Source organism: Idiotropiscis lumnitzeri, chromosome 18 (assembly GCF_059441095.1).
Source record: "Idiotropiscis lumnitzeri isolate Australia: NSW breed Sydney's pygmy pipehorse chromosome 18, RoL_Ilum_1.0, whole genome shotgun sequence".
Classification (NCBI taxonomy): Eukaryota; Metazoa; Chordata; class Actinopteri; order Syngnathiformes; family Syngnathidae; genus Idiotropiscis; species Idiotropiscis lumnitzeri.
The window spans coordinates 543369-559373 of record NC_142408.1 but is presented as its reverse complement, the minus strand read 5'-3'; the positions used below and the strand labels follow the sequence as shown (position 1 = coordinate 559373).

At 41.4% G+C, this 16005-nt stretch overlaps 2 protein-coding genes across 5 annotated transcripts in view; both read right to left on the bottom strand.

Annotated features, from left to right (window-relative positions):
• Window positions 1-2304: 2304 nt before the first annotated feature.
• kcmf1 (potassium channel modulatory factor 1) lies at window positions 2305-9913 on the bottom strand. Its single transcript, XM_088280881.1, has 7 exons — window positions 9643-9913; window positions 8023-8190; window positions 7239-7378; window positions 7021-7122; window positions 6063-6252; window positions 4842-5154; window positions 2305-4455 (listed from the first exon to the last, which is right to left on the bottom strand). The coding sequence occupies exons 1-7, from the start codon at window positions 9656-9658 to the stop codon at window positions 4191-4193; spliced, it is 1194 nt and encodes a 397-aa protein (XP_088137007.1). The 5' UTR covers window positions 9659-9913; the 3' UTR covers window positions 2305-4190.
• Window positions 9914-10700: 787 nt separating this feature from the next.
• Window positions 10701-16005, bottom strand: part of itga1 (integrin, alpha 1) — a 32888-nt gene continuing 27583 nt past the window's right edge. For all 4 annotated transcript variants that reach the window (XM_088281024.1, XM_088281023.1, XM_088281025.1 and 1 more), the window contains 12 exons: window positions 15808-15884; window positions 15551-15677; window positions 15156-15233; window positions 15000-15076; window positions 14804-14893; window positions 13903-14005; window positions 13717-13833; window positions 13529-13627; window positions 13337-13441; window positions 13075-13170; window positions 12873-12986; window positions 10701-12414 (listed from right to left, as the gene is read on the bottom strand). In XM_088281024.1, the coding sequence (XP_088137150.1) occupies window positions 12358-12414; window positions 12873-12986; window positions 13075-13170; window positions 13337-13441; window positions 13529-13627; window positions 13717-13833; window positions 13903-14005; window positions 14804-14893; window positions 15000-15076; window positions 15156-15233; window positions 15551-15677; window positions 15808-15884 (1140 nt within the window). In that variant the 3' untranslated portion in view covers window positions 10701-12357. The remainder of the gene's footprint in view (window positions 12415-12872; window positions 12987-13074; window positions 13171-13336; window positions 13442-13528; window positions 13628-13716; window positions 13834-13902; window positions 14006-14803; window positions 14894-14999; window positions 15077-15155; window positions 15234-15550; window positions 15678-15807; window positions 15885-16005) is intronic.

The following is a 16005-nucleotide window of genomic DNA, read 5'->3' as shown; positions in this document are numbered from 1 at the left end:
GCGATATCCCGATATTTTGAAAATAAAGCACTTATGCGCTAATCAATGTTTAAAGGAGTTGTAACAAAATATTTGGACGTTCTTTCTATGGATTTAGATTGCAGAGTAGCTTCCGATATGGTAATGCCAAAAATGACGATATTTGGTGGTAATTTGTCTTAGTTGCTGAATGGACACTGTAGCTTATTGCGATATTTCGTTGCAACCCAGAATGCCGCCAGACTATGTTCCATTCTGTTTGTGGAAGTTACGTTAAGCAGGCATTTAGGAAGGAAAATATTACAGAATCACCTTTCTTTGTTGTTCATGACATGTTCGCTGTAGATAAGTCAGCCGACATTTTTGCATATACGACTCGTGGGCTATGTTACACGCTATACTACAGCAGGTTTCACGCGTTCTGGGACATTGGCGATACATCATTCATATAATGTAAATACCATTTGGATTTTCTTTGTGCTCATGGGAAAAATAATCCAGGTGAAAATACAATCTTTTTCAGTTATTTTTTGGCTCTTAATTTCGGGGGCGCAGAGAAGTTTGTTTTAATAAATTAAAAAAAAACAAACAAGAAGGCCCCTGACTGACCGTAGCCTCTCGGGATCCTCTTTCAGATGAACTGTGACTTTGCATCATGAATATATATATATTATTTTGAATGTAATCCAGAAGGCCGGGGACCTCTTTTGAATGTAATCTATCATCTGGGACTGAGGGGGGGTTTGGGGGTTCATTGTTTTTTGTAAATATGTGGTAAAAGGGACAAAAATGACTTTCATTAATGTGCAGATTCATTTGACTTATTGTGCAAATAAGACTTGTGTGTGTCTGACATGATGTGTGTGCGTTGCCAGCCACGTACACTCGGATGCAAGACTGTGTGTGTGTGTTAGGAAATGTATCTTGCTTTTACCAATCAAACCAACCAATGCTTTGTGCATCATGTGAGTAGCTTAACCACAATTAATGGAGATGTTCCTTGTGATACTGTGCATTTAATAAAGGTGGTACGTCTTACGTGCATGCGTCATTTTTACCCATCCTCCACAAACTCGAAGATTTTACGCGTGGAAAGGAAGTCGACAGTTCTCCAAAGATTTACAATCAACGTGTAACAAACTCTGATGGTCCCCTCCAGAGGATGGCTGACGTATTTGAGCGGCCCAAACGAAAACGTAACGTGTCGCCAATGGCGTTCTGTGACCGCCATTTTGGTTCTAACAATAACTCGTGAAGAGTGACGAGAACAGCTGCCATCAAACGCGCAGCGCAGGGTATGCCGCTCCCCTAAAGTGTTATCGTAAGACTTGGCACATAGCGGGTGAGGGGCTTTCTCACCTTGTGGGTTCCGGATGCTGGCTTTGGACCCTCAAGGTCGTCCTCATTTTCCATCAACAGCTGCTTCTAGACGACACTCATGCGTTAGTTAATAAGTCAGAGACATTGCAAACGCTCAACTTACACTGGATGCTTGTTTTTCCGCTTTCCTTGTGGCGTTCCTCAAGGCTTTAAGCTCTGCCCACCAACATTTCACCTTCTTTTTCTGCAGGTCTCATATGCATTGTTTCTTGTTAACATTAAAGCTCGTTCATTAACAAGAGCGTGACGAGAACAAAGGAGTAATATTTAACAGGGCAAAATCGTAATATTGCCACAATCAAGTTTTACATTGATGCAAATCAGTCGTGGGTCAGCAAAGTCTTGACCCAAGATTATTGCATCTATTTTGACAGGTTTTCTTATGGCTTCCCTGCTTTCAGTACACCTGAATACAAATACTGAAGGCCAAGGCAAAAGAACACAAACATCAGCTTTTCTTCCTTATGTAACTTTCCATTTTTTTCCCTCATCACTGTACAACTTTATTCTTGTGACCTTTCAACTTTTTACCGCGTTCATCTTTTTTAGGAAATGTCTCTCACAGCGACTAGGTCACTTGTAACTGAAGTTGTGACTTTTTTTTTCCTTTTCGCATTACGACTTCATTCATCGGTTTCTTATTTCCATTTTTGGCGCCTTTAAGCCCGTATCCCACTGAGCGGCGAATATTTGCGAGGGCGGCTTTATTGATTTTTCATCGGGTTTCTCCGATTCTTTGTTGCGATAAGCAAACGTCTGTGACCTTTAACGAACCCTGAAGAGAAATAAACATTTGTTCCCTTCCAAACACGCGCAACGGCTTTGCATTGTTTCTTCATCTTTGTTCATCACTTTCCAAGATTGGCCTTCAATACTCCTTTGCTTTCACGACAACAACAAACTGTGGTGCAAAAAAGGTGAAGGCCCTGTGGCCTCAATGAAAGCTGTGCAGAGTTTGGATTTATTGTACTCTTAAAGTCCCTTTTTTTTTCTTTAGTAAAAAGAAGAAACGTCTGCCCAGGTCTTTGAACCATTATTAAAGCCACAAAATTCAATATACATCTTGTTGTATTTGTACACAGGTGGATCAACGTAGAAGAAGGCGCAAAGGTGGCGAGATTCGTCAAGGCTCCAAAACAAACATGAATAAATACAAAGTGCTAGCCTTAGCAGAAAAATGATGTGGGGGAAAAAAAATTAAATAAGAAAGAAACAAGTGAACAGACACAAGCACTCATCTATGGATTCTTGTACACGGTGCCTACTCACTAAACATTTTTTGTGACTTTTCCTTCCGATGTGCGTTTTTAGACGCGGCTTTTCGTCATGACCAAAAACCCAGAGAGAAGCACAATCTCTGGATTTTCGAGGTATCCGAGGAAAGCTAACCAGAGTTAGCCAGTCAGCCTCGGGATTTTTTTTTTTTAAATGATTAAACATCATGCACGCTGCAAAGAACCGCATGCAGTAGTTATTACGGTAACCCATCCCAGCACTTCTATTTTTTTTTTCCTTTTTTTTTTTTTATTGATAATGGTTAGAAACACACACAGCAGCTTGGGCAGAGGGAGCCCCACGTCCTCTGGGCATGTCAATTAGGTTTGGGGGGGGTGGCTATTTATAGGCGCGGGGCATGGAGGAGGGGTTCTATGGATCAGAGTAGTGAGGGTTTGGAGCTGCATCCGATAGGAAGCAACGGTTGGCGGTCACCAAGCATTTCCATTGATGGGGAGAGGGGCAACTGAATGATTATCACCTTCATAGAATTTGTATATATGTATATAATATATATATATTTATATGTATAGATTTAGATATATATCTGAACGCTCATTTACTCCGTTGTTATGTTGAGCCCAGCCCCACTTATTCTGGTTTACTTTTCCAGAGCCCCAAACATGACATGGATGGCAGGGTATTTAAATTGTGGCTGTCAAAAGATATAAGGAGGACACAAAATGCTCATTTGTTGAGCGACATCCTTTGCAAAGGAAGCACACTCTTGAGAAAAGGTAAAACTGAGGTGCAGCAGGTCTTTGTTCCGATCTAGCCCGACAAATTTAATAACATAACTAAAAATTATTTGAGTACATTTCTTCTTACCAAATTGTGAACCGAATTGATGGCCATTTGCATCATTCAAGAAGTCGATGGTGACCTCGACTGTACACTAAAGAATCGGTAAGCTTTTTAAAACTATTTTGTGTACAAACCTGTTTGGGGCCCCAATTGTTCTTTTTTTTTAGCAATCGGCAAATTGCAAATAAGCATTTGGTGCGTACATTATACGCGTTTTATGGCTACAAAGAAGTATTTGGTGTGCACCTTACACGGCCCAAAATGTAATTTCCGTGCGCATGTTAAACCTCTTTCGTGGCCACAAATGAACATTTTGTACACGCATTCACTTATTGCATGGCCACAAATTAGGATTTTGTGCAGATGTTAAGACTTATTCCGTGGCTACCGATAAGTACTTTGTGTACACTTTATATGGCACCAGTTATGTGCATTTCGGAGCCGAAAATTTGCATTTGGTGCAAAGGTTATACCGCTTTCATCACCACAAATAAGTGTTTTGGGTGCAACAGTTAAGTACTTGATGCCCAATTAAATGTGAGTCCCTCATGTCATGTTTGCTGCCCTTTAGAGTTTTGCTTACATGTAAAAACAGAAAAAAAAAATGGCCCGACGTTACATTCGCACACACCCTAAGCCCCCACCCCCCTCTAAAAAAAAAAGTATGGGATGAAGGGCTTTTTGAGGGAGGGGGGGGCATCCATCACTGACAGTTGCAGCAGGTGGGACAGAGTCTGCGCACCGCTTGGACATCAAAGAGGCGGCGGCGGAGGCTCCTTGGCAGCGGAGGCTCTCTCGCGGAGCTGCAGGTGCTCCAGCGCCACGTCAAGGGGCATGACGTCCACACAGCCCATGGCGCCAAAGTCGGCGAAGTCCCGCCGCTCGTCCTCATCTGACGACGAGCTCTCGTCGCGCATGAGCGTGGACAGCAGCAGCTCCTGAACAAACAGGCTGCGGTCGGCGCGCTCGCCCTCCGCCAGCTGACGCTCGGCCTCTGACATCTTGGGCTCATTCAGCCTGCACATCGGTCACAAGAATGATGGTAACGGACATTTAGCAGGATAAAATTAAATATTCAGTTTCAAATTGGGTTTTGGAAGATTACAATATTTTTAGTTAGTTTTAATTGGATTTGTTTTTAAAATGAAACGGCAGCTTCTTTTATTTTACAAAATGTTGAGTACAATATAGTAAAAAGTTCAAGATTTTATCCTAAAAAAAATGAAGTATGAGGAAACCTAGAAAATAAGACCACAATAAAAGACTGACTAAATATAACTTTAATTAAAAAAAAAAAAAAGTTCATCCTTAGTTTATTAGACAAAGCAATGACAGGATAAATCCGCTTGTGCTCTCATTGCTCGATCTTTACTGCATACCAAATAAAAACAAGCGCCACCTACCGTGCTAATAGAAACTGAGAGTTGTGGGATGACGACGAGGGGTTGCTTTCGGCCGGCGCGCCCGAGTTGGCGGCGGCCGCGCTGGGCGGTGGGATGGCAGCGGTGGCCGAGCCAGTCGAGTTGGCGTTGGCCGGATTGTTGCCGCGCCGGGTGGCGTGCCGGCCCGTCTCCACTTGCTGGCGCGCCGCTTGCGCCTGTTGCCGCTCCAGCTGCAGCTGCATCTGGAGCTGCTGCAGCTGGGAAGCCGACGGGCCCGACGAGTTGATCTGGCCGCCCGCCGCGCGGCGCACGCCCGACAGCTGTGACAACAACTCTGATGGAAAACAAACAACTTTTACAAATTCATACTATTTCACCTGAAATAAACCGTGACTTCGTTGACTGCAAGACATAAGCCCATCTTGTTTAAATCGCTAAAACGTCATTTAAAATGACCTGTACAAGGCATTATAAACAATTAATCGAATCATTACAATTTATCTTGAACGTGTAGACTTGTGGTTGATTAATTGTGCCTTGCAAACAAAAAAAATAAAATAATAAAAAAGTCATGTTTAAAAAAAACATTTACACACAAGGAAGGTCATATTTGCCTGAGGAAAAAAAGTCCAAATGTGGAGAAGAATGTTGCCAACATGATGAGAGGCTACAGTCATAAATCATACAAAACTGTTGCTTAATTGATCAAAAATCATGACAAATGTTTGGAGGAAAAAAAGTCAGTCAAATTAAATTTGAAAGAATAGCGGGCACGTGACACAAACTGGCTACAAATATGGCAGTTAACTCGATTTATCGGTTGAAAGTTTGCAGAATAAATAGTAGTTTGTATCAGAAAAATAAATAAAAATGTTGAGATGTCATCAGAATGAGGTCTGATTATTTTTTGGGACAAAATCAAGGCCACATAAAATAAAATAATGGAACATTATTGCGCCAAGTGATGTCGTTCTGAGAATAAAGTTGAAGTTGGTCAAAAAAAACCCCAATAAATTAGCCTCTAGAAAAAATTTAAAACAAAAAAAAACTGATGACAAAAATTCCAAGGACATATTTCTGGTTTATAAAACAAAATCTAAAAATCCACCAGAAAAATAAAAAGAGACGCAATTTGAAAATAAGTTTTTCAAGCGAGCGAGTCAAAATCGGGGGGGCTTATATGTCATTGATAGAAAATTAGTCGCGGACACGTGAAATTCTGCACATTGTCGGTGTGCTAACCTGCGATGGGGTCCATGGCCTCCCTGTTGCTAGGCGTGTAGGTGGAGCTCTGCGACGACGATGTGGACGAGGACAGGCCGCCCGTAGAGCCGCCGGTAAAGTGCATGTTGGTGCGTCGTGCTCGGGGGCCGCCCAGTCCCCGCCCGGGGTGGAACATCCGCCGCACGTGCCGGACGCTGCTGGACTCGTCGTGAAGCGAGGCCCGTTAAGGCGTGACAGCGGCGCGGAAAACGCAGGCAGGAGTCAGGCGTGCTTTATTTTCAGTTTTTTTTTGTCGTGCCACAAGAGGAGTTTCTTTCAGCTTGTGACTAAGGGACAGCGAGGTAACCCTGTGTGGTTTCACAAAGCTCACGATGTCATCAAAGCACTGCATTGATATCAGACATTGTAATAGCATCGCACATAGGCTCATTTTGACGTGCGCGTAGCACTCGGATTGTGAAAAATATTGCGCGTCAGCCGCTCGGTTCATTATCCAAGTGAGGAGTTGATGTTTGAATGTTATTAATGTTGTTTTAAAAAAATAGATACATATTTTTGTCTTTGTGTCAATAAACGTTTGTCTTGCTTCTATCAATGGGACTCGGGTCACCAAATTACGAGCCACCACTTGCTTGTTTCATGACCAAAGGCTGTTGCCACAATGAAGCATCGAGTGTTTTTTTTTTTTACACAAGTATTTATTTTATGCCACCAGAGCTGCCCTTCACGTGTACTCCATTAGAATTGTGAGGACATTCGGGACAGTAGAGGCTATTTTAAAGACCCAAGCGGCTGCCGTTGGCGCATTCAAGTCAAAATGCCACCTAGGAAAAATATCAATGACGGGGGATTGACGACTTTATGAGCTCTTATCTAGCTGGCCGTCGTTGCAAGCGAAGAGTACATGTTGATTGCAAGACGCACTATTGTGACAGATACATCGTGCAATGATGATGGCGTGTTCATGAAAGGATATTAAATCTCTGGGTGCTCTGTGCTCAAGTGTGAGGTGGGCTGTGAAGTCATCTGTGACGTGGTTGGGATCCCCCCCGGGTAAGGCGGCGCATATTGGACAGATCTGGAACGCAAAGACACAAAAAAAGGACGAGCTAAGACTTACCTTGTAAGCAAATAAATGAATACATAAAAACAGCAAAGTGACCGTCTTGGAGAGGCCAGAGTGGACATACTCACCACCTCGGTGGAGGTTTCCGGGTGCTCGGCGGTGACGTGCTCCTGCAAAGACGTCTCTGTGAAGCCCATCTTGCCACAATAAGGACACGTGAACGCCTGGTGCTGCTCCAGCGAGAAGGTGTCGCAGCCATAATATAAATCTGCAGAGGACAAAGCCCACTTGAATAACTTCACTTTTCTCAACAAGATTACTTTTTTCTATAAATTATTTTACAAATGTGCAACTTTTTTTTCTTGAAAATACAACTTATTTGTTGCAAATTACTTTCTCGTCTAAATGTAAGACATTTCAGAAACTAATTTTCTTTAGTATGAATTTCTTCAACAGACTTTTTTCTTGAAAATGTACAAATTTATTTTGGGAAGAAAATACACAACTTCTCTAAAATGCCCTTTTCTCAAAAATATGCCTTATTTTCTAGTAACTCAATACAATAACCTTTTCTCTCAAAAACAGCTTTTTTCCTTGAAAACGAAAATATTGGACTTTCTTGACAGAAACTGAGTGTGATTCACTTTTTTTCCAAGATTTACAACTTTTTTTCTTCTTTTTATACATGAGACATACTTTCTCAAAAATATTTTTTTAAACAGCAGTATAGTGCTTTTCATAATACACAGACATTAATCTGCATTTTTTTCTTGAAAACGAAAAAAAAACCTTCTTCCCCTTGACAGAACACATTTTCCCCACCTCATCACCACAGCAAGGCAGATGTGCTAGCCACAACCACAGGCCCAATGAGGAAAACAACAGTGAAGACACAAACAAGGCAAGGCTTACCGTAGTCTACCCTGGTTAATATACACTGCATGGGATGCTCTGTGGTGTGTCGCGTGGTGGTGGCGCCGCTCTCGTAGCAAGACGCGCACAGGTCGTAGTCGTAGCAGATGAGACACTTGAAGCGTCTTCCCCGGAAGTTTCCCTTCAAACAAGCGTCACAACTCACACCTACAAAAGACAAAAAAAAAGGTGGAATTTGATTCCTTCCTGGGACCAAATGTACTAAAATACATTCTGTACTGCCGTGGTGTGCCAGAAAAGTGCTAGTTTTTCACTTCGAGCTACTCCTCCTCAAGTCTCATGCAATTTCCCAGCCACGCATTCATTGACTCCTGGAAGGATTCTTCCGGGTCATCTTACTCTCGTCCGTTTCTTTGAATTTTTGGGAAAGAGAAAAGAAAATCTCCTGTGACCCAGGAGATTAGGCAGGTGGCTCCAGCATGGTGATGTTCTTCTCGGACAGGAACCGCCAGATGCTCAGGGCCTTGTAATATGGTCCAAGTTGGCCTCACACAACTGGACTTGCTGCAGGTGTGATCAGCATGGTAATTTGAAGGAGCAACCCATAATCCAGGAATTTTGCAGACAACTCTCAGCACTAATACAACCAATTAGCAAACACGGACCTGTGACAGTTGAAGATTACAGTTCACTTTGTATGTGACAACAGTTGGCTGCCTATTTGAAATAAAAGGACTACGTTTTAAAACATGTTTTAAAAAGCAGTAAAGTTCCATCTTTGTGCCACATGATCAACTTCAGCGCATCCTTTTAAATATTTTGGTTTTTCCTTTTGGGATCCTTCTTTGCATAGAACTATCCAACCAGTGTAACAATTTACTGTGAGAACTAAGGGGTTGGACTAGATAAATATCCTATTCCCTTTGAACAATAAACCGAGTTGATTAACGACATTTAGCAATGATTCTCGTTTCCTTTTTCTTTCTTTGAATTCAGTTTTTATCTAGTAATGTGTTTATATGTTCAAGAGATAAATCACTCAAGTAATCCATCTCTTTTTCCTTGATCTCGATCGAGCAAACTTGATAGTATTACGAACAACTTCCGAGGTGGCCAAAACACATGGACAGCTTTCGAATTTAGGTCTCAAACGCTGCAATGTTATTTGAAAATAACCCGCTTAAAAAAAACTCCATCGACTTGAATCAGTGCATAAAACACGTTGGGGACTTTTGCGGCCTGACTCTTGATGACAGTGCACTCGCTATACGACACACAACCGATGTTAGCTCCGCGGCTAGCACACGGTTCACAAAACATACGTGACATGTTTATAATGGGTTGCCATTTGTGTTCATTTGTGTGCTTACGTGACAAAAAGTAAGCCGGCAACGACAAGATGTTCTTGGCACTGCGAGTACACGTAGCACTGCTAACCGGAGCTAACAGGGTAGCTCCTAGCAACGGCTAACTGCTAAGCTACGCCATGTTGTCGTGTTAGCTCCAAACTATTCAACCATTAAAGTACTAAAATTGCTGTCGGTGCTTAAACGCGAAACGGAGTGTTTCAAATTAAGAGTGGTCATGAAGCGTTAGCTTGATTTCAAGTAGCTCGTAGCATAGCCCGGTTAGCCACGGCGGCGCTGTTGATCAACTCACCCTCATGACGGGACATCCTACAAGCGGCCCACAAAGCAAGCCCTTCCCGGGGCTCCCCCACAGCGCCGTCGACGATGCGAGAATGGGGAGACGCTGTAACGGGGAAGTTGTTGCTCTTGCTTCCCTTGTTTTTTATTTGTTTGTTTTTTGTTTTGTTAATTTCTACGGACAAGATGGATCCCCTAGCCCAGCGTTCCCCTCCCCAAGGCAGCCACTTATCGCTTCAGTGCTGGCGAACGACGCAAGGCGGCGCGCCACTGCACGGAATCGCATAATTGAAACGCAAGAATCTCTACAACAAAGACGAGTCCCCAGTGCAGGCTCGCAGGCACCGTAAGGTCACTTAACGGATTAAAGTAGACTATAATTGCTTCAGAGCACAAGGAAATTATTAAATATTTCATAAATAATTCTCTCTTTTGATTTTAGATTTATATCCCGTCATTTTGGTGACTTATGGTACCTTGAAGACAAAGGCAAGGGCAAAAGATAATACACGCCTTCAACTTTATTGGCATTTTTGTTTACATTTATTTTGTAATTTTTGTGCGACAACTTAATTTTTTTTTTTAAAAAAGTGTAATTATTGAGCAAATATTAAAAAAGTAAAAAGACTGTTTTTGTACTACGTTTACATTTTAACATGAATATATATAAATTGTTTAAAAACGTTTTTAATTAAATTTTTTTGTCAAGTTTAATTTGTGATTTAATTAACAAGAATCGTTTCTGCATTTATGGGTTATATTAAATAAATACGTATTTTTTTCTGTCACAAAAAAAATCCTATTGTTTTAAAATCAGTTTGTCCTGAACGTATGTTTTTTTCTACATGTATTTGTGGCCTCTTTGATTGTTAATTGAATATGTAATTTAATAAACAAAAATCATTTCCACACCAGAAAAAAACAAAAAAACAAAACTAAACAAAAAACAAGTTCATGATTCAAAGAACATTCAAGTGATTAGCTGTCCCAAAATTCAGTTGAAAAATTAAACTGTCACAATGTGACATCTGGTCTGAAAGCAGTCAGGAATAAATACAATTAACAGTCAAATTAAAAAGAAAAAGAGGCTTTTATTTCATCCATAGCATTCATTCAGTTCGCGTGTGCTGATCAGAAAGCGAGACAGCCTGGCAAAACAAATCAGTGCATCCTCACATTGAAGACTTCACAGCAGTGTCATTTTGCTTGGAGATCTTATTAAAAAAAAATTTGATTCCGGACCACATTTAGTCCATCTACGCAAACAGACAATAACAGACATACAATTTTCATAAATGACCTTCTGTACAAACAACTTGTGCTTATATGTGGAAAGTAAAATACTTTTAAACGAATCCTCAAAGGATGCACCTATAAGGTATTGTGTACTATGGTGTCACATTGGATAATTATGCTCTTGCCTTGTAACAGTTAAGGGAAAAAAATAAATTAAAGTATTAAAAGAGTGGGAAAAAAACTCCAAATATATTTCCATGCAGGTGAACCTCCAAAATGAAAATATCCGCCTGAAAAGTTTGAAATAATCATCTCGTGTCACGTCAACAAATCTCACAAAGAGTCAAATCAATGGCAAAAAAAAAGGGTGATGACTACCACAGAACAGGCAATTGAATTATCGATTGAATTATCGAGTACTAAACAGAAAAAGCAGTTACGTACACAAGTTTAAGAACAAAAAAATATTATTTTGGTAAACTTTTTTTTCCATGGCATCTTTTGAGGCACGTTTTTTTTTTTAAGTTGAATTAGACACCGTTTACAGTTAACATTTAAAGTTACCCAAGCAAAACACCCACCATATCAAACCTAAAAGGTAAGCAGAGCTGCATTCCATTTTGTTGGATGCAGATTCCATATGCCACATACACACAGTGTAGTCAGTATGTGAAGTGCTGCCTCCATGAGTAAAAATGATGCAAATTAAAAGATACATTATATACATTTTGAATCTTCATTTTTTTGTGTTATTTACAGTACAATGGGAGGTTGTGGGATGAAACAAAAAGGCCACACAATTTACACAAAAATAATAATTGTATTTTCATCTTTTTTGGCAAAATAAAAATGCAAAAAACAAGAGGTGAAGAAATGTGCCGTGATGCTAGCATGTGTGAAAATATAAATACAGTCTTTCTGGGGCGGGAAGTCAGTGATTGTAGCAGCCATTTTGGTTAAAATGGCCGACTTCCTGTTCCATATCAGGTACGGGTCCGTCCTTGGGACGTTTTTGTGCGTCGTCTCATGAGTGACACGTTGCCCCCAATTTTGTGTGAAGCTGTGAGACTGGCCAGGGACGAGTTGTATTTTCTTTGTTTTCACTTTCCTAACGGTGCTACTGAAACTGAGTTTTTGGAATAACAATAAACGGCGTCTCATGATAAATCCACACTTTTTGAAGACTGAAATGAAAAAAGGGCGTCCCACACCTGCTAAAAGTCGTAGTCTCTGTACAGGACACATATGGTGATGTGGCCACTTTGGATGTTCATAGTAAAAAAAAAAAAAAGTGCATTATTATTTTGTCAATTGAAGTGCATAACAGTCCAAATGCAAAAATGGACTTTGCCCATGTCAGTGTTGGGCTCCGTTGAATGGCTTTTTGTACTCCAAGGTAGTTGCTGTGTGTCGTCACACACTCAGTGTTTTTTTTTGTGTCTTTTTTAAGTGACTCCAGAAAGGGCGTTCACTTCCTCTTTGCGTGTAAACTTCAATCCATCATTTCCTCCTTGGAGAACTCCCGGGATTTTCTTTTGAAGAAGCCCATCTGGTGGAGAAGACAACAAAATGTTTTTCGGAAATTGGTAAAAGATGCCTGGAAGTATGTATTGAGCAACATGATGAAATATTTTGAAACGTAAACATGAAAAAAGATGAAGAGTTGTCAACTCGGTGCGGAGTATTTGTGTTTGGCGTAGCGTATGAAGTGCTCCACATTTCTTTGTTAAGGAAAATGAAATCAAATCTCTTTTGGTAAGTGAGTGTGTGGCGAAGGGAAGGATTTGATTAAATTAGCCAGTGGTGTCTTAGCAAAAATAAACAAAGCTTTATTGAGTTTTGTGGACTGCAGAGATTAGCATTAGCTAACAGGATTAGCTTCTGATAAATGATTGCAGTCCCTTGACTTTTTTTTTTTAAATTTATTTATTTATTTATTTTTATGAGCTGTTGCGAAGCCAAACCCGCACAACCACTGGACAATGAATTTTAGTCCATTTGCGTTACCTTCCATAGAGCCAAGATGACTAGCGCTAAAATGAGAAGCCCGATGAGGATGCTGATGATTATGATCCAAATGGGGATTCCCCCTAAGCTCTCCTTGGAGACTTGGATCTTCACCTGATGGAGGGTCGGGGGGGCAAAACAAAGCAGGATTTATTTGATATTTCCTCAACGCAACGACGCATATGTGAAAGGATTGACTCACGGTTCTGGTGCTGTCACTGGAGCTCAGCACAAACAGATTGGTGTTTCTGCTTTCCAGAGTGGCGTTCACCAGCATGTGCAGACTCGAAAAGTCCGCCTGAAAGGTTCCGCAAAAACGATGACATCAAAAATCTGACAAATCCTTTCAGTTCCACCTCAATATTCCACGGGAGTCCGAAGCAATGGGGGGGGGGGGGGGGTGGGCGTCAAAAAGCAGGAGGGTACGATGGCTCTCAATTAACAAAACAACATCCAAGACTCACCTTGATGAAGGTGGGCTTCCACACTCTGAAAGTAACGTTGACCTGGCTGACTTTGGCTTCTGGGATGACGCATTTGAAAGATGCGCACGGGAGGTTCTCGCAGCTCTGCCGTGCAAATCAAACACACCAGGTGAGGCGACAGGGAAACTTGCAGGGGATCTCACACACACACAAATGTCTTAAAAAACTCACCAGAAGATAGATGCTGAGCGTTTCTTTTTTAGGACTGGGCTTGACGACATCCGGGTTGAGTTTAAGAGGGTTGATCAAAGCGGCTGCATCGCATTTCATCTACAAAGAGGAGAAAATGGATCTTCAGGAATTTGTGTCAAAAAGAAATAAATAAAAAGAAATAAAAAGTGTACTGTGGTGGCACTCACTTGCGGGCTGGTGACAAAGTGCGTCAAGTACAGCAAGTAATTATGACGAGGCGACAGCTCAGGGTAGGTCACCTTCAGATCAAGAGGAGGAGTCACCATATCACCTGCTTTCTCCACCTAACACACACACACACACACACACACGTATTGTGTCGAATGTTGAAAATTCCAAATTTTAAGTCTTACTGTGTAGCTGATGTTGATCTCCTCGCCGATCATGCGGGTTTCGTTGAACACGGCCGGGTACTGCTCGCCCTCTTTCACCACCACATGGGCGTCGACTGGACGCCTGCAAAGAATTTGTGGACATTCAGATTCAAATTATTAACGATTGATCCTTCCGGTCATCATCTAGCAAAAGCGCATGAAGTGCAGCGTGTCTCCCGCAAAATCGCCGAGCAAAGGCAAAGCTTCAGATCATTCAAAGGAATCTTTTGAATACTTGTAAACGTGTCATTTGTGACTAAAGTCAAGCCAGTTAAATGGACTTTTTACGTGACAAAAGCAGGCCCGGATTTTCATTTGAATGATATTTCCAGGCCTGACCTGGAATTTTATTTCAATTTAAGATCAAACCTGGAATTGGAAATTTATCGCCATTTTAGCCTAAACCAAGATTTGAATTGAACTTCATTTTCAGCCACGACCCGATTCATTTTATTTTATTTGCTGCCCAGACGTATGAATTCAACTGAATAAAATACATTGAGCTCATAAATGGAATCAAATGATTACATTCAATTTAGCTGGATTGAATTGAGACGAATATATCCAATACAGTTTTCATTTATTTGGAGTCCACAAATGGATTTTATTTTCATTTGGATTTTTTTTTTTTTTATCATAGCGCAGAATTTTATGATACTTTTTAGCTGTGTTCCGGAATTTTACTTTGTTTTCTATTAATTTGTGCCCAAACCTGGATTTTTATTTACTCAAATGTTACTCTTATTGCAGTCTGCACTGAAAATAGACCACATGCTCACACAGGGAAAAAAGGAAATCAATATTTGGAATGTGTTACATTCATTCCAGCCCTTAGCAACGGTAACTAGGAAACAACAAACAGCGCTCAAAGCGTACTTACACATTGAACGCGAGGCCGGCCTCATACTTGACGGGGATGGAGATGTGCACGGCGTTGTCGTTGAGGGTGGAGGTCAGCTCTTCACTGTCACTGTGGGGAACGACGCACGCGCACGCACGTGATATGAAAATGCTTTGTAGAATTTCATGCCATTCCAGTGTGATGTGTTTTATTTCAAAAGAAAAAAAGGGTGTACCTTGTGGCTGTCACATTGATTTGGATGTTGTGATGAACGTGATTAGGATTCGCCTCAAACTTCACTTTGAATATTTCCTGTGGACATCAAATAGCAACTTGAAGAAGAAGAGCATCGATAAAATGTGATTTATTGGTGTTAGTTTTCAAGCGGTACCTCCACATCGCTCCCCAGGAAAGGGTACCCCACCGCACATTCCACTTTGGTGTGATTCAGAGTGCAGTCTTTTTCCGGCTGACATTGCAAAGGAAAACACGGTCAATCCCCACAAAAGTTACTTTGAAACACTCTTTACAAAAACACACAGGTTTTTTTGGTCACAAATTGAAATAGCTCCCAGGTGTCTGTGACAAGCTTTAGACTGCAACGATCAAGCGATACTGCGGCCTAATCAAGATTAAAAAAAGAAAGAGCCACTTTCAAGCGATGGCCAACCATAAGGTAAGCAGAGCTGCAGTGTGAGCGCAGCATTTTCAGGGTTATATTCTTACTCAGATTGTATTTGAAAAGATGCACATCATTTTTCCCTTCAGAGCACCCAGTGATGTCACCTCCACTTTGACGTAGTTGATGTTTGGCGTGAAGCTGACGACCACTTTGGTGTTGTAGGCGTTGTCTTTGCTGTTTCTCACGCGGATGTTCACATCCAGTTTGTCATTCTTGGCTCGAATCAGCAACCTGGAGGAGAGCAAAGGAAGACCCAGACGATACAAACGATTGGCCACTAGAGGGCAGCCATGCGCCACAAGTTCGGCAACTGCTGCTCAACTTTCTAAAGTGTGCTGCATGGAAGTGGGGTCGGGCTCACCCCGTTACGCTGGGCTCTGCTCGGAGGGAGAGGTCAGCGATGCACCGCTGGGCACTGCCACAGTCTACCAAGGGAATCTACAAGAACAGGAGAGCTTCAATATGGAGCGCGTGTTTCATCCAACTTCAACGTCTTCCCAACAGAAATGACCATTTCATATTGACGGTGTAGTATGATGATTCATGGTGTCATTTACTT